This window comes from Coloeus monedula (assembly GCF_965178545.1).
Source record: "Coloeus monedula genome assembly, chromosome: 1".
NCBI lineage: Eukaryota > Metazoa > Chordata > Aves > Passeriformes > Corvidae > Coloeus > Coloeus monedula.
Window position 1 is genome coordinate 80,514,726 of NC_138781.1, and position 27,485 is coordinate 80,542,210.

The 27,485-nt window shown below is 37.1% G+C and overlaps 1 protein-coding gene across 1 annotated transcript in view; it reads left to right on the forward strand.

Moving 5' to 3' along the window:
• Positions 1 to 27,485, forward strand: part of LOC309572553 (cadherin-12-like) — a gene marked incomplete at both ends in the record, with an annotated part of 156,874 nt that overhangs the window by 61,068 nt on the left and 68,321 nt on the right. Inside the window, one exon of the mRNA XM_082280899.1 lies at positions 23,036 to 23,155. Within this exon, the coding sequence (XP_082137025.1) occupies positions 23,036 to 23,155 (120 nt within the window). The remainder of the gene's footprint in view (positions 1 to 23,035; positions 23,156 to 27,485) is intronic.

Genomic DNA, 27,485 nt, shown 5'->3' on the forward strand with positions numbered 1-27,485 from the left:
TAGGCAAAGACAAAATGATTCAGTGAAAAATAAACATTCTTCTAAAACATTTCTAGAATCAATCCAATTTTGACATTTCAAAGATGTTCTACAATAAATCTTTATTTTCCAGTATTTAATAATTTTTTAAATGTATCTTCAACTCATTTTCTAATTGAGAGGGTTATCAAAATTTCTGAGAAATCATAAGGAGAAGTATTTTGCAGATTTTCCTGGCCAACTGCAGACTCTAACAAGCCTACTTGAAAGTCTTCCCTCGCAGGCTTTCACATTTAATTTTCCAGACTCAACAGATACAGAAAAAGATAGGAATAACTTTCAGACCCCCAAGCCTTTACTCAATGGAAATTAGAACTCTGAAATTCTTGAAATGCACCCACAACTAGTGAAAACGTATTATTATACACAGTTACAATATATACAGCAAAAAAGCTTTTAGTATTTTTAATCTTTACATCCACTGAAGCCAGGTCAGTGATGTTAACCGCTGAAAATACTGTTTAGTGAAATTAATAAACATAGACAACTGGCAGTGGTTCAATATATTCTGGACAGCCAATGCAATTGTGCTTCCAATAGCATTTTTTCAAATGTGTGTTAAAGGCCATGGTCAGGCAATTGCTGCAAAAATAATTATGTTAATTGAAAATATTTCTGTGTCTCAAAAGTACCATCCCCACATTTGAGCAAGCAGAAATAATGGTATATTAAGTCCTTATCTGTTTTAGGGGCAAAATATCTGTCTTGGCTTGAACAATTACGGAAAGCTGCTCAAGGCAGGCTGAAGAAGAATTGCACTGGGTTGAGGTGCAGAGAGCTCACAGCCAATGTCCTGGCAACTTCGCTGCACAAAATCTGACCTAGAGAAGATGGTAAATGCAGGTGTGGAAGTACCTGGCAGTGAGCAGCTAAGGATGCTACATCTCCTTATTACAGGGCACTAGAGCAGACACACAGCTCTGCAACCTGGACCATTCACATTGTACCTGCTGTTAACTTTGCCAGCAAGTGGCAGCAGCGTGGTGCAGCGGTTGCTTGGCTGTGGTATAAGACAACCTTAAGAAACAAGTACAGACATTAAAAGTAATTTAACCTAAACAGTGTGCTCTCTTCCTGGGATCGTTTTTGTTGGCATGGTGAATTTTTTGCTCTTTTAACCTAACCAAGCTCTTGTCCATCTCAATGAAAGACATTAAATATACAGACCTAACTAGGTAGTTTTAGATAGCTTAGTTCAGGGGTAGAGGAGGTTGTGGTGCAATGCATGTAATCACTCTGCAACACTGCTTCTACTGTTATTTCTACTGTTGATGTGATTATACTCCTGTTTGTGTTTTAGCTGACCTTCTGTCTCTCTGCTCTGTGAATATTTAGTACCTTCCAAAAATAGCATTAGTGAAAACTTAAAAGCCAGCATGGTCTTTATAAATGTAATTATAACTAAACATAATTTTCTCTTTGTCTTTTAGAATAAACTGATGAAACATGTACAAAGTCATTAATCTTAACTGACTGTTAACTCACAAAATCAGAAGAGAATATTCACAATAAGCCTTAGCTATGTCTATGTTATTAAATTATCTTTGCTAGTCAGCTGATTATTTTGTTCTCTGAGTCCTTTCTCTTCCTGCCTTTCCTCTCATTCTTATCTGCTTTACATGAGAGTAAGCTATATATCTGATTAAATGGTAATTAGTGACTTCAGTGGGGCTGCATGTGTGTAACGGAAAATAGAATTTTGCCTAAAGAATTTTTAAAATCAAATGTGTAATAATTAAAGGAAACTGAAGTGGTGTATGGTTTTTAATATGATGACCTAAAAAACCAAGTAATTGAAAGCAAGCTTTCTGAAAAAGGAAAAAAAAATTCCTTTTCAACCACGTGAAGTAAGGGGAGGAAAGGTCACAGCACACAACTTGTTTGGTAGGTTCTCCTTTCATATTTACTTTTAATTTCATCAAAATCAGATATGCGCAGATTAAAGAGAAAGTAAAAATAAAGTCAAGTGCAGGATTACATCTTTAAATTTAATGTAAAATTAAACTCATACTCCTATAATTACTTTGCTCTTTTTCAATTAAATCTTACAGCACATTCATCATATGATTATTTTTAGTGCAATATTTAAGTAGCATGATTCTTATTATTTTAAGTGACTGCAGAGGGCTGGGAACAAGAGACATGACCTGTCTGGGTTCTGAAAAGACATATGAAAAGACATCTTTATTTAGTTAGCTCTTTGACAGTTAGCCAGAGACCTGCAAGTTGAATTCCTGTGTCGCTTGTGAGGCCAGTGCAGGTGTCACCTGATAGAGCCCACAGGGAAAGAGCAGAGGACAGAAACTGGAGTTGGCAGCAGGTGCACCAGGTTACAGCCATGGCTGTAGCACTCCTCATGCTCTGTGGCCCTGACCAACTTCCTGGTTTTCTGTCCCAGAGTGTCTCTGTAATAAGGTGCTGATAACTACCTGTCAGCAGTCCCAGAGCTTTATCCCTGGTAAAATGAATGGGAATAATGGGGAATTGCATCTAGGTAGATACATACTGAAAAGGAGGGACAAAGTTCTTCCCAGCCTTTCTACAGTCTTGAAATCCCTTATAGAGGCTTTTTTTAGGGTAAAAAAAGGATGGAAGTTTGTCATTAAATATATTTACATGAAGGTGTGATTTGGTAAGTCTTTCTCATGTGCCAGACGGTGACATAACAGTAGCTTGCCAAAGATAAATCACTAGCTTTCTCTGCTTTACACCAAGCAAAATATAACAAATGTGCCAGCAGTCAGTTGTGAAGATAACTGCATGAGCTTTGGCTTTACCAAACCATGAGTTCAGAAAAACAATAAATTTTGTAGAGCAGAAATTCTCACCTCATGTTTGGTGAAGAGATATTGCTTCTGTAGAAAAAAAACCAAAAAAATTATCAAAAGGAAAAAATATCTTTAAGTTGCTTGTTATATTATTATTCAATTAGATTAGTTTTGTGCCAATATAGACAAAGTGCACTGCATTCACAAAGGTGGGAGTGTACTTCACAAAATTTGTTGGAGTAAGAACTGATTTCTTTAGTGCTGCTGCCTTTGAGCAGTAGAATTCATAATTTTTATCTTGCAAAAAACCCAGGGTTAAAGGCTCTATGCGGTTTAATAAAGTATGTTCAGTTCCTGTGTTTCATATGTAAGGGGCCAAGGATTTGAAAGCTCATCATTTTCGTGCTTCTGTTTTCTAGCTAAGGCTCAGTTCTGATTAGAATTGTTTTTCCACATACTGTATGACTTAACATATTAATTATGAGAACAGACCTGTCATTTTCAGTTCTTTCCTTTCATGAGTTTGCACATGACCCAGCCATGTGCACTCACAGCCCAGTGAGCCAAACGTGTCCTGGGCTGCATCCAAAGCAGTGTGGGCAGCAGGGTGAGGGAGGGGATTCTGCCCCTCTGCTCTGCTCTGGTGAAACCCCACCTGCAGTGCTGCATCCAGCTCTGGGGGCCCCAGCACAGGAAGGGCATCGACCTCTCAGAGCAAGTCCAGAGGAGGGCCATGAAGATGTTCAGAAGGCTGGAGCACCTCTCCTATCAAGACAGGGTGAGAGAGTTGGGGTTGTTCAGCCTGGAGAAGAGAAGGCTCCGGGAAGACCTTAGAGCACCTTCCAGTACCTAAAAGGAGCCTGAAAGAAAGATGGAGAGGGACTTTTCACAAAGGCATGAAGTCATAGGACGAGGGATAATGGCTTCAGACTGAAAGAGGGTAGATTTAGATTGGATATTAGGCAAAATATTCAGAAGAAATTCTTTACTTTGAGGGTGGTGAGACACTGGAATAGGTTGCCCAGAGGAGCTGTGGATGCCCCATCCCTGGAAGTATTTAGGGTTTGATGGGATTTTGAGCAACCTGATCTAGTGAAAGGTGTCTCTGCCCATAACAGGGGTGTTGGAACTAGATGTTCTTTAAGGTCCCTTCCAGCTCAAACCATTCTATAATTCTGTAAGGAAATCTGTCCTATCGTGACATAGCTTAAAGGAAAAGGATAATATAATCTATTACACAGTTTCTTATACAGAAGGGCACAGATTTCTTATTACCAGGGGATGGGGGAAGAAAAAAGGATAAATTATTATACTTTTTTCAATATTTTCTTGTAATGATAGGAATACAAATGCATCTTTTAGTGCATTATAATCAGGAAGTGAAAGGGTTGAAAAATGAGATACCATTAGGATGATGTCTTTCTAATGGCCACATATTGTTAAACCCAAGTAAGAACATAAAGTGTACAAATACTGGAAAGAAAAGAGTTTAAATAAACATATAATTTGAGATGTTTACTTGCAATGATATTGAAAGTTTTATCTGTTTAAGTGAGTCCTGCCCCACATCATCAGTAAAGGGTGTATGGAGTCCTTTGTGTGGTTTGCTGTCAGAAAAATTCCTTGGTGATTTTTGCAACAGTCGCTACTAACATCCTTCATTAGTCATAACCAATAACAGTCATGAAGTATAAAAAGAGCAGAAATATTTAACTTTAATTGCTTTATTTTGGTCTAAAACACTGATTTTTTGAGTATTTAAGGAGCTCTGGATGAAGACCTGCTTATCTTGACACAAGAGCACCGGTGTACATGAAACAAAGTACGTCCTAAAGTTACAGAGTCTGGCTCAGAACATCACACTGAAGTTAATGTCTTAAGTCAAGCTATCTGACATCTTTCATTTCTTCTGTGTTGGAAAAAGGACTTACTGCAAGGGTGCTTCTGCTTAACCTTTCTTGCACTGCCACTGTTTTTTAGTCAGATGTATTGCCCTAGTGAAAAAGAGGTACAATGAAAGCTAAGTCAGCCTTTGCACATGGTCTAGGGATAGCAACTAATTTCAGTGAAGGCAAATAAAAATTAAAAAAAAAAAAAAAAGTAAAAAGAAAAATTTCTTTGAATGCATTCTTACACTGTGAGATAGGGAAAAGAACCGCAGTCAATAAGAACAAGCATGCTGGAGGTAGAAGTGAGATTCTGTCAAATTTTGGATTAGTGCCATAACACTTGTATCAATTTTTTAACACCATTGTGGCTTTTGTCATTTTAGTTCGATCTCAGGAGATGAGTGGTTCTAGAAGTGTACTAATGCAATACACTGTAGAAACCAGCACTGGGGTTAAAAGAATTAGTCAGGTTCAGCAGATTTGGCTGGATCCCCAGGTACCTAGAAACTAGCATGACTAACCTTTCTCATTAAATATATATTTTTTTAAATAAAATTTGAAGTGATTATCAATCTTCCTTTTTCTGACTAGGGAATTATTACCCTAAAAAGGCTAAGAAACTGTTACAAAATGTTTTTCTAGCAGTTGTGTGATTCACCATTAACAGTCTTCACACTGTGTATTTTTTATATGCAAGCCTGTTGTTACCACCACCAGTTTAAAAAAACCAAACAAACCCAAACCCCAAGAAAGGGGGACTTGGTAGAGTACGAAATCCTGCTAATTATAAAGGTGACAAGGCTGAACTTTCTCAGGCCAGTAACAAATACATACATATATATATATATATATATATATGCACACCCAAGCAAATATATATGCTATATTCAGGCCACAAATCCAATTTGTAAGCATTTATATATACAAAATTAGGATGTCAAAATCTGGACACAACTTTAACTACATTTAGTTTAAGGCAAAATACATAGAAAAATAAATAAACTGGGAACCAGTCAAAAGAAAGTAAAAGCTAAGGTGTTCTGTGAATATATCAGGCAGAGGACATGTTCTGCCAAAATCCACTAGCATTGTCCTGAGTAAAGTTTGAGAGACTCCAAGTTTAAATGGGAAAGTCATTTTGAGCAAGGAGGAACTTTGATTGCTCGAGGAGTCTGCTTTCAGGACTTTCCAGAGATCGTGATGAAACTGAAACCAGACATTATAGATGCTCTTTTTTTGGTTCAATGTATAAATTTATTGCATTAAATAGAGAAACATTTGGGTTGGATTCACTCAGAGTTTGTATGCATTGGTGCAAAATCCCTGGGCATGCACTGTGAGAGGCAGCGTGGCTCCCAGGGCTGCCTGTGGTCATTAGCACATGTCTGTGCAGAGGCTTACATGTCCTGTATTTCAGGTGGAAGGATGAGCATTGCTATGCCTGTGTGGCTTTTAGCCCTGTGTTGGCACACAGCCATGTAGAAAAGTGTCCAGAATTTGCACCAAACCATTTTAGCCTGTGCTTTCTAAGTAAGTACAGTGTTTACATCTAAATAAGTGCTTTTTTATTTCTCAGGCATCTCAAACTTTCTTGCTGACAGTTCCAGATACTTTTGGTCTACTGTCATTTCTGTGCTGGGAACAGTAAGGACAGGCAGCCTGTGGAGTGGGTTGTAAGAGCCACTTCTGGGGAATGGAGGCAGACGAAGACTCCCTCTCTGAAAAATGCTACATTAGGCCTGATGAAAGAAATCATGTGTTTTCATTAAGGCTAGACCAGGTAAGGATGTAGGGCCCTGTGTAATGGTCTTCTGTTATAGTCAAACGAAGGATCAGGAAAAACTGAATACTACTTAAGATATGGTATGAAGATAGAAGGAGTGTAAGGTTCTTGCTAAAATGAGAATTTGGACTCTTATTTGTTACTTAAGGCCTAGGAATGATAATAGAACAATAGATGTAAAAATATTTCTTCTCCAAGAAGAGGTATTAATAATTTGATGTGGTCATTTAAAGTAAATCAGAAAAGCCTGTGCATTTATTTAATGGATAGACTCAGTTCCAGCTCGTGTCAATTCTAGAGATCAAAATTTAGAAAAAGATAAATTAACTATATTAGCCAACGGTAAAACATTCTGAGCAGTTACGGAAGACAAACATGAGTTGCTTCCTAATGAGGGAAAAAGTGGGCGACTGAGGTGGAAAGTTGCTTTTCTTTTAACCTTTTTTTCTTTTCAGTGATTGCATGCAAGTTTTACATAGTCACAGTGGGTAAGAGTCAGAAGGGACCACAATGGGTCACCTGGTCCAACCTTCCTGCTCAGGTAGGGTCATCCTACAGCACATTGCACAGGGTTGTGTTCAGATTCTTCTGGAATATCTCCAGTGAGGGAGACTCCACAACCTCTCTGGGCAACCTGTTCCAGTGCTTAGTCAACCCATGTTCAGGTGGAACTTCCTGAGCATCTGTTTCTGCCTGTTTCCTCTTGTCCTTTGGAGCCTGGCTCCATCCTGTAGAAACCTTTCCTCCATATACTTATAGATAGTAATTACGTCCCCTCTCAGATGTCTTTCTCCAGACTAAACAGGCCCAGCTCTCTCAGCTTTTCCTCTTTAGAGAGGTGCCCCAGTCCCTGAATCATTTGTAACCTTCTTCTGGACCTGCTCCAGGACCTCCATATATCTCTTGTGATGAGGAACCCTGAACTGGACACAGCACTCCAGATGTGGCCTCACCAGGACTGAGTACAGGGGCCGGATCATCTCCCTTGACCTGATGGCAATGTTCTTCCTGATGCACCCCAGGATCCCACTGGCCTTCTTGTCTACAAGGTCACACTGCTGGCTCATGGAGAGCTTGTTGTCCACCAGCACTCCTGGGTCCTTCTCTGCAGAGCTGCTTTCCAGCAGGTCAGCTCTCAGCCTGTGCTGGTGCATGGGGTTATTCCTTCCCAGGTGCAGGACCCTGCGCTCGCCCTTGTTGAATTTCAGAAGGTTCTTCTCTGACCATCTCTCCAACCTGTTGAGGTCCCTCTGAAGGGCTGCACAGCCCTCTGGGCTATTGGCCATTCCTCCCAGCTTTGTATTTTACTCTTCTCAGTAAAAGAAAAAAAAACAAAAAATAAACCAAAATCAAAATTGGAAACTCTGCAACTGAATAAAATGTTGGATCATCTCTGCCCAACTACCCTTACTTGAGAAACAGATGCTCTGACAAGTTTATGTCTTTAAATAAAGATTAGCATAACATTCATAAATGCATAGGACATTGATAAAATGATGAACAAGGATATACTGATTATTAAAGATTATCTATGAATAAGAAATTGAAAGCTTTCATGGACCAAATTCCTCATCTGGCTAGGTGAATGGCACCATCTGGTGGATCTATCCTTTGGGAAATTTTTCCTGGAAAGTGAAATCATAATTTAGAGGCTGTTCCTTTACCATAAAGCGGAATATTTTGCAAGAAGTGCTAAAAAGTAAATAAGATGTGAAGAAAGGTAAAAAGTTATTAACAATATAATTTTCACCATTGTTCATTTTGGAAAATTACCATTATTTTTTTTTGCACAATAAATCTCATGTGAATAATTAAGTGAACAACGAAAATTAGTCAGAAACAGTTTATTAAGTGTTTACTTGAACTCTCTGTTCATAGCTATGACCTCTTAAAGAACCTATTCTATAATTCTATGAAATAAAGTTTTCTGAACATGGTAATGGAGTACAGGAAATTCAAATAATATGTAGATTCGGGGAGTTTTTGGGGGAATACAAAGGCCCTCATTTACTCTTTCATTATATTGCAACTCAGCTGATTTGAGGGCTTCTGTAGCAGTAATTCTTGCTTTTCAAATGCAATGACAGTCATTGGTAAATGCATTCTGTTGGTTACCAGTAGCATTGGAAGTCTCAGCTATCCAGTCAGTTGTTCCCGTGCAGGTAACACAGGTGACCTTTATCCATGGGAATCTTTGATGACAGCATATTCTGGCACCTTCTGCCCATGATATTTATCGTGCTACATTGCACTGCTTGTAACTTATCAGGTAACTGGATGAACTGGACACACTCCCAGATCTCATTTCTGACAAAGAACATGCAGTCTATAGGATCATTGCTCCTGCATGGTCGTCCATGAGAAGAATATTTCAGAACCATATGATCTTCATTTATAGTGTAGAGGAAAATATTGCAGATAACTTTTCAAAAAATTTGCAATTATCCAAAACAAGCAAATAATATTCAAGGCAATGTAAAATAATAAGTATAACCAAGCAGAGTCTTCCCTTGTGTGGCCACAACCAGCACCTGATGTGTGCTTAAGAGTTTTCAGTGAGGAATTCTTAGAATTACTTAAGGACGGTAATTTTGCACTGCAAAATTCAGTCACCATTGGGAACCCCAGTAGTCCCAAGCATGTAATAGAAACATATTGGAAGTGACAAAGGAAAATTAATTAGACATTTTTATAAAATGGTCAAAGAGCACATTCTCTCATTCAGTGTGGCCTTCACATGCCTACTGAATTATAAGAAAATCAGACTGTATTCTGCTTTATATTTAGCTGCAATAACAAAGAAATTAATGAGACTGTTTTCTCCACTGTCTTCCTATACATTTCTCCTCAACTAGTCCCCATTAACATGAATTGCTATTAATTTCCTTTTTTTTTCATTTTCATGATTAAAAATAAAAGCATAGAGGCCTTCAGAGTAAGGCCATGAATAAATTAAAAACCAGAAAATCATAAGTGGCCTGACACTGCTTAGATGTCTCATTAAATTTCTCATTAAAGTGTCCATATTTTTAGTTAGTACATTTTTGTCGGTATCTTGACATGAAGTCTGTTGTTGGCACTAGGTGCAATGGGGCCAGGAAAAACCTTGTTGTGATGCAGTGTGAATCATTTCATTTGCAATACATTTCCAGGAAATACAGTCTCACATTTATTCATCCCATAATTGATTAAAAAGATTGAAATGTGTCAAAGATATTTACTTTGAATATCATTTTATTTTATAAAATAAAATGGAAAAGAATATGAAAAGAAGAAAAGCAGGCTGGTTAGTGTTGAAGAATGAGAAATGACTGAGCAACTCAATGGCCTGCATCCAGAAGCATTGTTTTGTAGGAAAGACACTATAAAAGGGTTTGTTTTTTGTTTTGTTTTTTTTTTTTTTTTTTTTTTTTCTGTAGAGAGAAATCTAGAGAAAACAGGAACTGCCTCAGGAATGTTTTATCAAGCTAGGCCTGGGCAAGGTTGGAGATTAGAAGATCCAGAGGAGAAAGAAACAGGGGAACAAGGGAGACAGTTGCGTAACAGGCACAGTAGGGTACATGTCAGGAGAAACAGGGAGGGTAAGCAAATGTAGTAAGTTACTATGGGAAACTGCAGATTCGACTGGATGAATTTCCTCTGTGTGGCTCACTAGATGGAGGCTATGGGAATGGGAATGGGAATAGAAATATGGCTGGAAATCACGAAAGGTAAGAGTCTTCTCAGCAGCCAAGGAGAAGAGCTGCAGTCAGTTGAGGTGAAGTATCACTGTTCTTTAAAGAGAGATTGCTTCTAGCAGTTCAGTAGATGACTTGGCATTTTTATTGTTTTGGATTGATTTTGCCTCTAGATAGTAACTTGTCCTGTGACCAGAAGCCTTAATAATTTTGAAAGAAAAATTGAGAACTTACTGCTTTCAGATACTGGAAGTTTGAGCACCTCAATGTGCCTTTGCAGATACACATGCCCAACTTCATCTAGAGGGTTCTGGAGTTGTAGAAAAACTGACCAACCATCCAAACTAAACAAAACAAAAACATCCCAACAAACCAAACTAAACCAACCAATGAAACAAAAAACAAAAAAACAAAAAAAAAAAACAACCAAAAATCACCAGAAAACCTGCAAACAGACAAACAAAAATATATTCTGCTGCAGGAATAAGAGACTACTCAATTGGACTGCAGTATCATCCTATGATCTCATTTGCCATAGTTCTCTAGTAGTTAATAAAGCAAAAATGAATGCTAAAAGCAACTGCTGTCTTATGCCGGAGGCTTGCTACTAATTTTATGCCTGTTGAATAATTTGGATCTCATTTCAGGGATCAGTTAAGTTGACAAATGTGATTGTGGCTCTTGGGAAGAAAATTATGTCAAAAATGTTTAGATTTGGGAAATAAATGATAATTTATTAAAGGCTGGGGTTTTTTTTTTTCTCTAGCATCAGTGACGCATAGGTTGAAGTACATTTCTAGAAACTGCTGACAATTTTTTGAGCCAGTTTTAAGTGAATTAGGTAAAAGGACCTTGACTACCATGTTTTTTAAGTGCTAAAATCTTCAAAGTGATCTAGTAAGTTAGACAAATGGTTCCTGTAATAAGAGAACACACATAAGGTCCTAAATTATTCGGAATCTAAACAGACATTTTCTTTGAAGATGTTAAATGTCTCTTTGCAAAGGGGACCAAAAAATTTTGGATTTCTTGTGTGTATCTGAGATAGGTGACACAAGGTTTGGTATTTTAAGAGTTTCCACAGAGTTCAATCACATATCATGGATACAGAATGGATTGTCAGTTAGTGATTCGAAGAAAAGAATGCTTGGAGAATCATCCAGGCAATGCTTTGAGACAATATTTCCAACAGAAAGGCTGCTCAAAACCAATTGATAGCTCACAAAGTCAAGTACAAAAATTTTAATTTTTATCCATTTTCTCTGGATAATTATCAACCTGATGGAAAATATCTGGTTTTATCTAGAGTGATAGAGCTAGATAGATTTTGAATTTCAAAACAGCAGGAGTATCTAAATATATGACCCTTTGCTATCCAAGGTAATGACAACTTTGTTGTTAATTTTAGAATGAACAGGATGTCAGCCTTCCCAAACAGGACTTTAAAAAGGGAAGTGCAGCATAACATGAGCTGAAATAGTCTCAATAGGCTAAAAGATAAGGATAAAAATTACACTACCAGAAGATACTTTTTGACCAGCTATGAGAACAGTTTCTTTTGCCAGCCATGGCTAAACAAGAACTGTTGAGACTGGAGGTCTGGGCTTACCTCTGGCACACAGGGAAGAGTGGCACATGTATGAATACAGCCTTTAATATCACCTGGAATAACCCCAGGAGCACTGGCAGGTTCTTCATCAGATCTGGCATCATTCCAGTTAGAAGCTTTGCAGCCACAACCCACACAGTCAGTATAACGCAGACTATCCCACAAGGGCTCAGGCTTATATTTAGATAACAGATGACTGAAAATTTAATTGATAAATGAACACTGCCTGTATTTTGGGATGGGTAGGTACATTAACTTTTAGAGTGTTGAGATTGAAGTCTCAAGTGCCTGAAGTTAAACAGTAAAACTTCAGTACCTACAATTAGGACACACTGATGAAAACAATATTAATTTCAGAACAGAGCAATCTTAGAGGTATAGTCATCTCTAAACAGAGGAGGAGGAGGTTTTGTCCCATACTTCAAACCTCCTTCCTCCCCATATTGTCCATCATATTTATTGTTTGCCACAGCCCTGCCTTGAATCTCTCTTAAGAGGTTAAAACTGAATTACAAAAGGCAAGAATACTACTGAAATCAATTTTGTGTCAGTGAAGAGTTCACTCACTCAAAAGCTCTGTTCAAGATGTCTTGAATGTGTTTGCCAGTTAGCCAACTATGCATGCAGGAAAAGGTGTTAGTGAAATTTTTTAATGCAGTAGTCCAATTTAAGTAGAAGACTCAACTTCTTTTTGTTTCTCTACCAGCAGTGGTCTTATTCCACCTATCATAGATAAATGCATGTCTTTCAGGCTCAGTTGATAATATTGTTTCATTGTTTCTGAAAACACATATTTCCATTGATCAGGAGTGCTTATACAGAAGAAACTGAGAAGGAAAAAAATGAAAAAAAGAGTAACATTGCATGAGAGTCAGGAAGCTGTCTTAAAAACCAGGCATATACCCTTGCGAATGATGAAATGAAATATAAAAGTGAAAAATTTTCCAGAAAGATAGGCAGTACAAATTTGAACTTCCTCAGGCAAAAAAAGCATCTGAACTGAGAACTCCTACAGCATATCTGAGTGTCTTCTACTCCTAATGCAACCCTGGAAACAAAAGTTTTCTTGCTCTTGCCTGTTTACCATGCTCAAAACTGAAATGCTTTTCATGTATTGGTATGCTTTATGTCAATTCAAAATCACACTTTTGCTTCAGGTTTTTTGTTTCTTTCAAAAGCCACACTGTCTTTCATTTTATAACAAACCAAGCAACCAAAAAGAATATTGGGTATTTGCACAGCCACAGGTTGCAAGATGCCTCCTTCTATCACAAAATAACTTCTATCATAAAATATTGTTTGAAATAAGCAATATTTTGTAATTCTTTCAGCTCTTGAGATTGTTATTTGACTGCTTCTTGACTGTAGTCCATAATTATTTAAAGATATGAATTTAAGGAATTTGAAGAATAGGATATGCTGCTTTATGTCTTTGGGATTGTCTGGTGTTCTGCCTAATGCTACATTTCCATATTATATATATATTATTATGTCCTGACCAATGACGTAACAGAAGACATCTCTATTACCATCGAACTACAGAGCACCAAAAATCACTGCACATTAAACTGTCTTAGAACGGTATCTACCACTGCGAGTGTGAAGGTTCCTGTTTTCATTCTATCATGGAGAACCTAAGAGATAGTAAAATACTTTGTTGAGCAACAGTCTGGTATTGAATTAAGAACGGGACCAGATCTCTGTGCTACCATCTTCTGTTTCAGTCTTTCCTCATGCTGAGAAAAACTCTCTATGCAGTATCTTGAAATTGAGTTGTGCTTAGTAAGGCAGAAAAAAATGAAAAGCATGTTTCTGTGACCTTTTGGCAAAGAACATCTTCGCAGTTATGCCTGGGAAGTGCATTCCTCCGGTGAAACACTGACATTTTCTTTGGCTCACTGGACTTTTCCTAACAAAACTGGATGTAAGTCCCTACTCTGGCAGTACACAGTCCAGAAATTTGCCTGCTGAGAAGGATGCTTGATGTTTTGTTCACTAAGACTGTATTATCAAAGCATTATATTGATCCAAATTAGGAAGGAAATACAAAATTTGATTTACTGTTCAGATCAACCAAAAAATCAGACTCTCACACTAGAAGTTTTTAATATTATTTTATGAAAAAAATATCAGAAACTAATGCAAACACATGAAAAGGAGGGAGTTGTCACACTAATATACGATATATGAGAAAGGAGAGTCATGCTCACAGCTAGTTTTAAGTGTGTATATCTAAAATTCCCATATGTGTAAAATGACCTTGTGGTTTGAATTTCTTCTCTCTCCCAATCACTAAAATGTTCTCTTTTCAGTGCTATGAAATTGGCCAAATATGTGTAGTTGTATTGCTGTAGCATTTTCCATCTTCATTAAAACTTTATAGATTTTTGCAAATTAAGTTGCAACTGTGCCTGATGTGAAATAATAATGATACTTATGTAATGCTGTAGTATTTAAAGGATCTGAAAATAATGTGATGTCATACTAGGCAGTAGCATGATGCAATAGAAACAGAGCTGTGTGATGGAACAGTGCATGATCAGAACTTGGCATCCAGAGTATTTGAAACCCTCATGGTTTCAAATTAGCTCTCAACTATCTTTTAACAGTAGCATTTCATCAAGTGCACGCCTACCTTCCAGCTTAGCTTTACCCAAAATAATTCAGTTTTCACACTGAAAGAGTGTACTGAGGGCAAGGGAAAGATCTGCTTCAACAGTGCACTCCTGAACCAAATTAAAACAGTTCTATCATAGCCACAAGAGCAAGGACAAAATAGCTCTCTGAAGGGAGGGAAGTCTGTTTATGCAGTGCATGTCATCACAAAGCTGGGGTCAGAAGGGATCTCAGATTCACTTAACGTATTTCTGTGAGGATCACCACACATATGTCATTCCTAACGGATGTCTGGTCTGCTCTCAAGAGCTTCCAAAGATAGTGACACTACAATTCCTCTAGTAAAAGAACAAAGTGGAATTAATTATGTGCTTATCATTATTGTGAGGGCACTAGTAACATTAATGCCTGCCTGGTTTTCTGTTGCCAGTTTTCTCCCACTCTCTTTCAAGAGCTTCTGCTGCAAGGATGATTCAGTTGCATGTTCAAAGTCCACCAACTGCTGTGAATTACTAAGGTAATCTGAAGCTGACCTCAGTTTGTACCTTTATAAGTCACTGGGTCATTCCTTCACCAGGGACAGGATTTCTGAGTGGGAACACAAAGCTCAGAAGAGGAGAAGATTCACCATAGTCAGCCCTGTGCAAGCTGTTGCTGTTCATCTATCACAAACCTCTGACCCCCTTCAGTTCCTTGCACTGTTCCTGTAGAAAGGGAAATTAGTTCATTAGCTTTGTTTTAGGAAAAAATTGCACAGTTATTGTGGTGAAAGGTAAGAGGTATTTGGAAACCGTATGTTTCATGGTGTAAATCGGTCACTGGTAGCAATCAGAGCAGGACTTACACAGGGGCATGTTATCCTGAGTGTTCTCAGATGCTGGATTTCTTTCCCCTTTTTTTCTGAAATACCATTTGTGATGGACAATGTGCCTGATGTCACTTAAAGTATCAATCCCTCTTTTGTCATTTTTCTTATTTTCAAATGAGTTTGCATGACGGGAACCTCTTGTCAAGCCTGAGGATATCCATGTTCTTTCATGTTCTGAAGCTCCTATTGTCATACCCCTATTGTGAGTATGTGGGGTTGCTGTCTCCTCTCACCACAGAATGTTAGTGTAGTTGGATATTGATGTAGAGAGCTGTGTAGAATAGTATTGACATTATGAATTAAGTCATTGAATGGATCAGATTACATTTTAAATTTTAATGCAAATATATAGAGTAAAATTCTATGGATTCTTAAGTACTTTGATCTACAAGCAGCAGGAAAGTCTTCAAAGCAATATTCTGATTAAATAATTAAAGTCAGCAATTTTCACAGACAATCTCATTGCATACTAGGTTGTGTAGAAGTCACTTATGTACTCTGAAGTTCTTTTTGCATGTTATCATGACTCTGCCTGATCCAAATCTGTCCATGGGACATTTGTAGATTTTGAGTAGGAAAAAAGAGGTAAATACAAAACAAAAAATATGAAGGAAAAAATGTTCATGAAGACTGCTCTGTATCCTTCTTGAGAGATTTAACCATTTTAACCATCAAGACATTTTAAGTAGGTACGAAGGGATGTGATACAGGCAATGCAAACTTTAGAAGTGCTCAGTCATCAACATCTCCAAATGTCTTTTCCATGAAATGTTACCACATAAGTGTGTAATTTGGCTACCAATAGTAAAATCAGTTACCAATAGTAACTTGATTCTAAGTGCAAGACTCTAAATATAACTGGGAAAAAGACCTTGATAAACTTCTTTCTTTCATTCAAAGCTTAAAAGATTTTTTTTTTCACCAAATTCTGGCGTAGAAATTAACTTTGCTTAGCTAAAGATACTTGGGTGAACATAGAATTAAATTATTTCCAAACAGGTCCAATATCTGGTAAAAAATAGTGAAACAACCTAGCCTCTATATAGCATTAGAACTTCTACTGAGATTCAAAAGCAGGCCCCTTTAACTAACATTCACTAAGAATGACATTTATTTCACACTAATTTTTTTCTTGTATCCTCTGTAAAGCTAGAGTTTTCTTATTACTACATTCTGAAAAACTCATTTGACATTTGAAGAATTGATGTGTGAAACTCTGGCTCATGAAAACATCAAACAGTAAAATAGAAGCAACACTGTGACTTGCTTTCTCCTGAGTTCTTTATGTGATGGCCACCATTTTTGACATACCTTCTGTTATTCCAGGGGCAAGGGGGCTTGGGGGCTGTCAGGAGAAGTGTCAAAATTTCAAGTTCTTTGGCACACCTTAAGAATCTCCAGGAGCTCTTCCATGAGAAAAGTGAATGCTTAAAAATTCTTTTCCTAGTACTCTTTCATCTGGCATGAGAAGGATCTATGTTGTTGAAAGGGCACGCAGCTGATGTTAACAAATCCTGTACAGGTAAATATCATGACAACCATCAGGTTGCATCAGCTTGGAATCAGTTCCAGTGTCTCACTTTCCTTGCTCAAATTGAACTTAATACTTAGTCTTTTTTTTGAACATTTGTGTCTGAAAAATATTCTGATCACACTGAAACAACTTTCCAGATTAATAAATGAATAGCAACTCTTCGTGCTGTTATTCTAAGGATGACTCATTTTTCCTCAAGCCTTTAAGATTTCAGTGCATTGAATAGGGCTAAAATTAATTATTTTGTAGGGCTAAAATTTATTATTTTATATTTCCCTGGACACATCCAATTTCCTACAGCATTTTTGGAAAAGTTGTCTGGTTCAGACATAGCATTTGATATAATAAAGGTTCTTCTAATACAACTTCAACCACCTCCATGCAAAACATGAACTAAGGCAGAAAAAGCATGTTTTTATCAGCACAGAAACATCTTCAGTAGGAGATTTGCCAGCACAGCTATCATGATTGGAGGGTGTACTGGTTATTTTTATCTCACCTATCCTAGCCATGAAGGTATGGTGGCAAGCTTAAGTCCCTGTTGAGTCATAGTCTGAAAACTAATCAAGTTGTCAAGATGATAAAAGCAGAAGTCAAAGCTAAACATTTCTATATGCTAAATTCCATATATATGAGAGGAAATTCTGTCATATTGGTAAGAGGAAAACAATCCTGAAAACAGCAAGCAAAAATCACTCTTCAGAGGTATATTTCTCAGATAGATATTAAGCTTAGTATTTGTTAATTGGCTCCTCTGCTATTCTCCTTATGCATCATTTCCAGCCGTTACTTTACCAGGCCACTCCTTTATGTGCATATTGGGTATAGACTATTAGCTGCTATTTCAAGCTCCTCATTTTCTTCAGAAGTGTAACCTTTGTAAACATTATCACAGCCTTGAGACTGTGTAAGCAGCTGAATCTCTTTATAAATAAATGAATAGACTAAATTAATAAAAATAAATAAATTAAATAAATATTCAGTGAATAACAGGCGTTATTAGCTTAGCCAGATTGAGTGGCTTAACTCTGGCTGACCCCAACAGATGATGGTCCCAAAAAAAAAAAAAAAAAAAGAAAAGGAAAAGAAAATAATTGCTTTGCTGATTTCTAAGCTAAATAATTAGCTAAAACCCCCACAGCAGTAGGTTTCCCCTATTTACCCTCATCATCCATGAGGGAGACAGGGATGACCAGCAGGAAAAAGAAAAGCCAGCTTCCATACTCCCTGGATTGTTGCCAATGTAACTCAAATGTTATTCTAGACATACTAGAAATATGCTTGATTATGCACTAAATGCTGAGAATTGCAACAGCTGCTTTTAGCTACCAGCACAGCAAAACTATTAGCAAAAGGCTGCCATTCTTCATCAATTACAAAAGGAAATGGTAGTATTGCTTTTGTGGCTATGGCTGTTTCTGACAGCTGAGAGAAATATATATGTTCAGGGTGATGTCTGGAATGCAAAACAGAAGAAAAGTGTGCTCCCCTGATTGTGTCTAGTATTCAAGATATTGATGGAGCCAGCAAGCTCGTGTTATTATGAGGACTGCACAGCCATGAATACATAAATTGGAAACTGACTTTTCCAAGTAAAATATGCCTTTCTCACATTACTTTTGTGGGAGTCAGCGTCCAGAGTATATATTCAAAACTTATTGGTAATTTTTCTATAAAAGATAAGCCCCAAAAGGGCAGTGTCAGCATCTCTCTTTACAAATGCACGTCTTCCCAATACTGGAGTTTTGCTAAAACTACTAGTGGAGGCCAGGGGAATATTTATTGGGACACAGAATCTCCTGATCTGAATTGCAATGTAGTGCTGCAGTGAGCCATAAATTCACTTTTTTTTTCTTCAACTTAAGAAAAACCCGAAACCCACAACTATGAAATGTGTTGATTAGATTTTTATTTGAATTCTGATAAGATGGATGCTGTTTGGGTTGCCATGGCGCTATTTTTGGAATTGTTTAGAAAGAATTTTGTCCAACGTAGTTAGTTTCTATGCCAGCAGCTGTGCTCTTCCTTCCCCCTGCCCAATAAAAAAAATATTTTCACAATCATTTAATTTCTTTCAAAAGTACTAAATGATACATGTGGAAGGAGAGACATTGTGCAGTAAGATGATGAGAGTTCTTCTGACTCTACAAGAAAATCCTGTCTTAACTCACCATGAAGTAGATTAAACTACCTCGGTAGTCCATTACAAAAAGTAATTCCATGAAAATTCACATATAGTGTCACATGCTCATTTCTTACTAACAAAAGGGAGGATAAAGGTGAACAAGAAAAACACCAAAGTCAGAGCCCTGAGTTTCAAAACAGAAGACTTGAGGAAGGAATCTGCTTTACAGGAAGCCCTTGGGAGCGTCCAAAGGAGTGGTATCTTTGTTATTGTAGAAATTCAAAATTTGGCAGGAGGGCTGAGTCCCCTGCTCTGGCTGAACCTCTGATCTCTGCGCAGTGGAGAGAGGCTCCAGCCAGAGCCCATGGAACACTTGAACTCCTGCTATCATTTCAGCATCCCTTCCTTTCATTTAACCCTTTAAACTTACTGCTCCCACCCATCCTTCTCTTGCCTCTTCAAAGCCTCAAAGCGTGCCACCCTCGCTTTCTGTATAAGACAATGCACTGCTACCACTTAAGTGAATTTTGGCATTTGTAACCAAACTTAATGTCATTTGCAGGCATAGTGAAAGCTGATCTTAATGAGAAAAGATGATATATCACGATCTCCTTTCTAGTTTGTCTTTGCAATTCAATTTGCTCTGCATTATTTTTTTCAGGAATTGCATCTAAATAAGACTGCTCTATTATTCTCATAGCCTTGAATCATATAATTTTCCTCTACAATGAAATAACCATTTTATCTAGTCCCAGTTGAGTTTTGTGTGTTCTTTGTCATGCTCTTCAGCATGACAACATCTTCATCTTCAACAAACTAAACATAAAAAATTCAGATTTCCCGCTTGATTACTTTGAAAGACAACAATAGCTGCACAGAGAGCAAGAAACCCACATCAGCTACATTTTGGTGAAGGTAAAATTTGTTTCCAGGTTGAAATAGTACAAAGCGTCAATATTCTAGTCTTTTATAGGGAAAAAAAAAATCAGGAAAGAAAATCAATGAATTAAATATTCTGTTTTGAAATTTGGGAGGGTTTAAACCTTAAAGTAATTTTTTAAACAAATTTTGATTAGTCATTCAAAAGCAATTTGAAAATCTCAAACTGGGTATTAGAATATTTTGAAATGTCTTTCTAGTACTCTTTGGATGAGAAGAGATTTCATCAGTATTGTTGTTCTTTCAAAGATTGTTTTTATTTTGGCAAAGTATCATTTTTACCAATGAGAGACTGCCAGAAAAAAAGAAAAAGGTAATTGTTTTAGAAGTCTAGTCAATATTTTATAAAGATTTCTGTTGTGGTATAAACTCAGATGTTCTACAGTTCCTTCTAGTTATTCTGATATAAACTACAAGGCTTTTATTACTGCTATTTCTGTCAGTTTCACCAACAAGTTACAGATCTTGGGCTCCATTCTATTTTCACTTATTGATGAATCTCCTTAGTTTTAGCCAGAGTAAAATTCAGGTGAGGATGCTTGCTGTGATTTACAGTATGTTAGTCCTCAATACCACATGTATTGTTTCAAAGAAAACACAATCTTTAAAATTCCATACCATTTCTGGAACTGTGTGAATGGTTTAACATTTTTTTTTTTCTCTTTCCGAAACATAAATAACTAAAGCACATCATTCAATTTTTCTGCATTTTATAATGCCTTACATCAAATATGTGTTGCTTGCACATAAAAAATTTAAAATATATTTAAATGTTAACTATCATATATTAAAAAAAAAAAAGAAATATTGTATCTTTTTTTGTTCATTACTCCATGTAGTAATGTAAGTATATATTTTAATTAAAATGTCATTAACTGTAGTTAATGTGATCCCTCATCACTACCTTTGTGCATTAAAGATTTACAGCTGTAATGCCCTGCATTATTGCCTGGAAAAAAATAATTAGATTTTAGAGTATACTTTTAAAAATACGTTGGTTTCTTGCTTTACAATAAAATAGAAAGCTTGTTAGATACAGTGAGAAATGCTTGATAATACTGAAAGGATGAGAAACCAATTTCAGAAAACCCATTTAGAACATTAGGTATGCATTTAAATAAGCAAATGACTGGAGGCATATTAAAAAAAAAAAAAAAAACAACCAAAAAAACCAACACTCCATACCAATCATAAAAATATAAGCTTTACATATTATCTGCGTGTTGAAAAAGAACTGACAGATGAGTTAATACAGTTGAAAATGCTGTCAATGTGAAATGGATTATTTTTCATATTCAGTGCCTGCTACTTATCAGTCTAAAATATGACTTTGTGTGTCTCCCTTAATAAAACTCACCTTTTAATTCAACATTTCTTCCTCCTTTCGTGTAATAAGGTTGGACTATCTGGAGCATGTACCTAGGAATATCGACACTAGCAATCTGTACGTGCAGCAATCATCAAGCACCTCGGTCAGTGACAGAATTTTCAGGCAGTTTGATGGCCACTGTCTGCCTCCTTCATGTTGCAGCATCACATTTTTGAGTGAGGAGTTACAGATATGGATTCAGCTGTAGTGTTTCTTTTCATTCATTCACTTATTATTTGCTAATATTTTCTTTCTTTTAGAAGTTGGTTTTAATGAAACTTACCCTCAGCTTAAGAACATGATCAGCCCATTAACTGTAAAAAATGACTGATAATCAAATAACTCTCATATTTCTGTGTTTTCTTCAGGAGATAGAAAGAATATTGGAATATCTTGGAATACCTTTTCATTCTCTATTGCTCAATAAACAATTGAGCTTGAGGAGAAGTCTGATGCTGCCGTCATGCAGCCAGTATTTTTACAATGTTAGTACCAAATCCTCCAGGACCACTGTCAGTCCTCATGTGATGAGAATACAGGGGCTGGGCACTGAAAAAATTATCCTCCGAACAGTTAACCTTCACTTACTTTCATGCCTAAGTCATAGGACCTTTCACATGGAACATGTCTCAGTGAGGCACTTCCAGAACTAAACTTCAACAAGTCCATTAAGGTTCATTTCAGATGGTGAACATTCTTTAAAACTTGCCAATTTTCATTGCAGAAAAGTAGCAGTCTTAAAGGTCTTAACAGTATTCCATGGATATTCTTGAAAAAGTGTCAATGACCTCCAAATATACCATGTTTCTTAAAACAGGAATGGTGGAGATAACCCACACCACTCTGCTGTTTCTCATGTAGGCAACCTTCACTCCCAATCAGCACTGCAAATTCCAAAATTAAATTGCACAGAAGATCATAGGAAATAATTCTCCAAAGCTGATGGGAAAGCCTAACAATGTGGGAGTTTGTTTTGCTGAAGATTATAGTCCGAAAACTATTTTAATTATGGGGCAGTGAGGAAATGCAAGTAAATGGATTAGCAACCAGCAGGAGGAACGAGATATTTTTGCAGACTGTTGCCATTTACAGTGAGTTTTCTGCTTTCATGTGCGTTTCTTTTGCTCTATTGGTCCCTTTTAAGTTGGAATGTAAAGGCAACTGCACTAGGTCTGGTCTACAGTTATGGCTGAAAAGAGTGATAAGGAGTACTTCCTCCACAGTACTTCCATTCCTTACTGAGCTGTATTGGAAAAGCAAGGGTACTCAAGTCTGGATTTTGAAGACAACTGCCTGAACTAAACACTTAATTTCATTCTATAATGGAAGTATGAATTCCACCTTTAGGAGACTGCAGTGCAGCTTTTTCATGTACCAAGAGCTTGGTTCAGTTGATCTTACTGAAGATTCAGGAGTTGATTGACCAAAAACTCGTTTTAAAGGCTGCTCCCATTTTTTATTTTCATGGTTGTCTACTTTTTCACAAAGTTATGGGGTATAAGTCTTTTCCAAAATTTAATACTGAGTTTTCCCAAACCTCCATCCTGTATGTGTTATATAAAATGTTTGCAAAAATAATGCATGCATCATAAACTATTTATGAGTGTCTTCTGATGGTGGATTCCTTTTCCTTTCTTCCCCATTATGCCTCAGCTATTACCTAGATGATTGTTAGCATGGAGATGAAGAATTAACTGGTTTGTTCTCACCTTTTTTCCAGTGGAACAAGAATTGCAACAGAGCAACTGGAGTACTGTGTCTGAAATATCCCTGATCACTGCTCTATGCCAAAAATGTGATTACCTGTGTTTCTTTGCAGGAGCATATGTGCTTCAAGTAAAGGCGACAGATGCTGATGATCCCACTTACGGAAACAGTGCTAGAGTGGTTTACAGCGTTCTTCAGGGACAACCATATTTCTCCATTGATCCCAAGACAGGTAAATAGGTTATCAGCAGCAATGGAAGATTTGAGTGTTGTTTTTTTGATTCATGTAGGCAGTATCAATGAATAAATATGGACCTGGTTGATATGGCCAAAATCCAGGAGTGCAATTTTCCACATTATTCAGTTTTGAGTATTGACTAACTTTTTATGAATTACAATGTGTGGAAGAAACAAAAGAAACATGCTCATCCAATCACTTCTGGAATATCTAAAATATGTCTACATTGAACGATTATTGTTTCAATGCTTTACCATTTCTCTGTAGATAAAGCTTTATCTGTTACATGCATCCTATTTTTTTTTTTTTTCTGATGATTGAGTTTTGCAACTTGGGTCTTCTCAGCATTTTTACTTGCTGAACTTACAGTCAGAAATTCTCCAGCAATTACTGTTTTGCTATATTGAGCTAATTTGAGACTGGGAATCATCTCCTTCCCTCCTCTTTTCCTGGGGCATCCTACCTTTGTCTGGGGTTACTGGATGTGTGAGCAGAAAATGATAATATGTTTAAAGAGACTGAAATATTTGGGAGGTTGGTAGACCTATTAATTGGGTATCTTGTCCTATATTTCTAAATGCCATTCTTGATTCTATATTTAGTAATTCAGTTAAGGAAGGGATAACCTACACGGTGAATGACATACATTGTGGCATCCTGAGTGAGTTACACAGAAAGCTGTCCATATGCCCCTTTCAGCAAAGAGTTTTGCCTTCCAGTGAAGCTGTACTTGAATGTCAGACTCAGGGCCTTTAGCCCTGATGGTGGAGCCTTGTAAGGCTGTTAGCACACCATCTCCAGTGGACACATCCCTTTGTTCCATGCTCCATTTAGCAGGAGATGATACTGCAATTTGCAGCGAGCAATTTTACTTTTCAAACTGAAATGGCACTTCTTCAGGTGTCTGGGGAAAAAAAAGTAGTTGCCTTTATACTTACTTTTTCTTTTCAGTTTTGTAAAGAATGGGTATGAATTCAATGGCAAAAAAACCCAAACTTTACTGGAGCCAAAATTGGAGTTTTAGTACAAGTTTCACAAGAAAAAAAAGTAGTTAGTAATGCTTAGAAGAAGAACTATTTTTCCCATGGCACTTTGAATGGCTGTGCCATATGGTGTCATATGTTACTCAGTATTGAGTCAACCATAGGTGGTGGCCTGCACCCTACTATCCCTGGAATATCATACAAACCTGGCTATTGCTTTTAATGAATTACTCATGTGCTAAAAGAATGGACACAGCTATAGAGGAAGATTGATGGAACAGTAGCCCAGCGTAGTTTAAAATCCTGTACCAGAAAGAAAGTGTATAGATTCATGCTTCTATAAGCAGCAATAATATGCTGTAACCTGTCTTAACGTTAGAAAACTCACTTTATGAGAGTTACTTGTGGGTCTAACACTGACTGTAGAGGTAAACAGTATGTGAATAACAGTGCATAGAATGGTGCTTAATGATTTGCTCTAAAATTCAAAAGTCCAGGGCAATACTACAGATCTGCGCTTTCTAATTTTTTATTTTATAACTGAGCAGTTTATACAGTAGTTTTTCACTGTAGAGTTTTACTGCCAGAAATCTGCCCTGGGTGCTTTTGACAGGAAAGGGGAAGAAAGCCACTTTAGTACAATGACAAACTCAGAACTGCCAGCAGATGAATAAGCATTTTTTGTGTTGTTCTTGGCGTGTTTTGCCATCTCTTACATTCCAGTAACAATTTTGAGACATAATCTTGTAGTTATTTAAAGAACCTAAGAATATCCGTACTAAGTTTCTGCCCTGTATCATGTTTCCAAAAGTAATGGCCTCCTTAGCTCTAGTGAAGGATGAAGAGCAAGTGTTTAGTGATGCACGCCTGGAATACTCTTCTAGTCTTCAAAGAACTTGTCCTTACAAAGTTCCTGGGTGACTACCATTGTCAAAGTAACTAGAAGTCTGAAAGTATTTCTCCTCCACTTTTCCACTTCACAGTGGATTTCACTTGTCCAGGAGTACAGTGTCAGCATACCCACTCACTAGGAATTTCACAGCAAATGTTTATTTGGTTAAGAACCAGTTCCTCTTGCTCTTTTTTTTGAAAGAGGGGCATCTCTTAGCTTGTTTCATACATTAGACATTGCATAAGACAGTAAACAGTTAATTTCTATTTATAATCTCCCTGAATTGACTCTTTTCTAGATTAAAGACTTCTTTAAACAGAGGCTATTCCATAACAATAATCATCCTTCTCCTCAGGGTGAGAAAGTGCACCTAGTATTCAGGAAGGCAGCTGATATGGATGTATACAGCTGTTTAATAGCACTTCTGTTCTCTGTTCCTTTCCAAACAGTTCCAAACGTTGTTTGTTTCTTTAGCTTCTACCTCACAGATGTTGATATGCTTGTAGAATTTTCTGTTTCTACCTCAAGATGTCATTGCAAAGTAGTAACAGTGAAAACACTCACCATAATTTTATGTGTGAAATAAGGATTGTGTTTGTCAAGCACTCGACTTTACACATACTCCTTTCTCAAATCACTCCTAATAGGTGTTACACATTTACTCTGATATGAAACTAGGACACCTAGATATTTTTTAACCTCTATGTGTCTGGATGTCATAGCTGCCCCTTTTACTCCTTGTCTTTACTGACCCTCTAATCTTTTTCCATCTTCTTGCTGGAGATAAGCAAACCATGTGGAAGTGGGAGATTTAAAATACAGTACCTTCCGGTGAGCAACTGTTTGACTGGCACGTTCTAAGGCCTCAAATCTTATATGTGGGGGGTACTTTTAAATGCTATAAGATTGCTCTTCTGATTTGAATGGGAGGGGTTTTTTTTAAACAAGAAATCTTAGAGCAAATTACCTCTCATATTTTTCCTACATATATTCTCTTTTCTTATGAAAATATCCTTTTCCACCATTAAAATGTCCATTCCACTCAATTTTTTAAATATGTTTATGAGGTCAATATTCTTATTTATGGCTAGATGTTTCCAGGTTTTGTTAGATTCAGTATTCTAGTCCATCTTCTGACTTCAGTTATATTATTGAAATCCAAATTGGTATCAGCAGGAGTATTTATTCAGGAGGTTTTTTCTTAGAATCTGGGTTTTTTTCTTCTACAAAAGTGAGTGATCTCCTGATGAATTATGAGTCAATAACTTTGGAAAGCAAATCTTCTGGCCATACACACTCTTCAGTTTTCAGTTTTCAGTATGGAGACCATACTTTTCTGCACATTTGATATTGATGCCATCTGAAAAGACAAAAAAGAAAATCAAAGTTATCCAGTTCTGCAGTTGAACAATTCTTATTGTAAAATCTTAAGGTAGAAGGATTTACAAGAACTCAGAACACCATTACATGCACATAAGGCCTCTACATTCTAATAACCCTTGGATTTAAATTTAGTTGTTCTTTGTGATGCTGAAGTTGAAATACCAACATTTGTAGCCTTTTGCTTCCCATGAATTTTTACCAATACTTTATTCTTCTATTTTGCTGATAAGGTAACCCTAATTCACATTTGTCCTGTCTGTATGAACTGATTTTGGAAGTAATATTTCTCGGTGTTTCATCTAAGCCTTTAAAATAGAGTAGGCAGAAAAAGGAAAATTGCCCATGAATTGCTAGACATGAAAATTATTCTCACTCTTTTTTTTTTTTTTCCTGAAGATAAAGGGTTTTTTCCAGAAAAATATATAGAATGACCTTACACTTTCAGACAGGAATAAACAGTGGGTGATTTGGAACTTTACTGCTAGATTGATAGCCCATTCTTCATTTTCTGAAAAACCCCTGGAACATTTCTGAGAAAGCCACTTAGTTGTACCCAGAACACCTATATCAACTAGATAAACTGCATTTTCTCCTCACAACCTGCTGTGTACCCATGCTCAGTTTTTCTGTAATATTTTTGGACTTCAGCAAAGCTTTTGATATTGTCTCTCACAGGATCCTTCTGGACACAATGTCCAGCACACAGCTGGATAAACACCACATCATGATGGGTGAGCAACTGGCTCATGGGTCAGGCACAAAGGCTAATAGTGAATGGGGTGACATCAGACTAGTGGGGTTCTGCAGGGCTCCATCCTCAACAGTGTTCTTCAACATCTTCATAAATTACTTGGATGCAGTAGTGCAAGGAACACAGCGTGAGATTTCTGATGACACTCAGTGGGGAGGATCTGTCAACTCCCTTGAGGGCAGGGAGGCCCTGCAGATTTTTGACAAAAGAGAGAGCTGGGTAATCACCAAACATATGAAGCTAAACAAGGACAAGTATCAGATTCTGCAGTTGGAATGGGGCAACCCTGGTTGTGTATAGACTGGGGAATGAGGG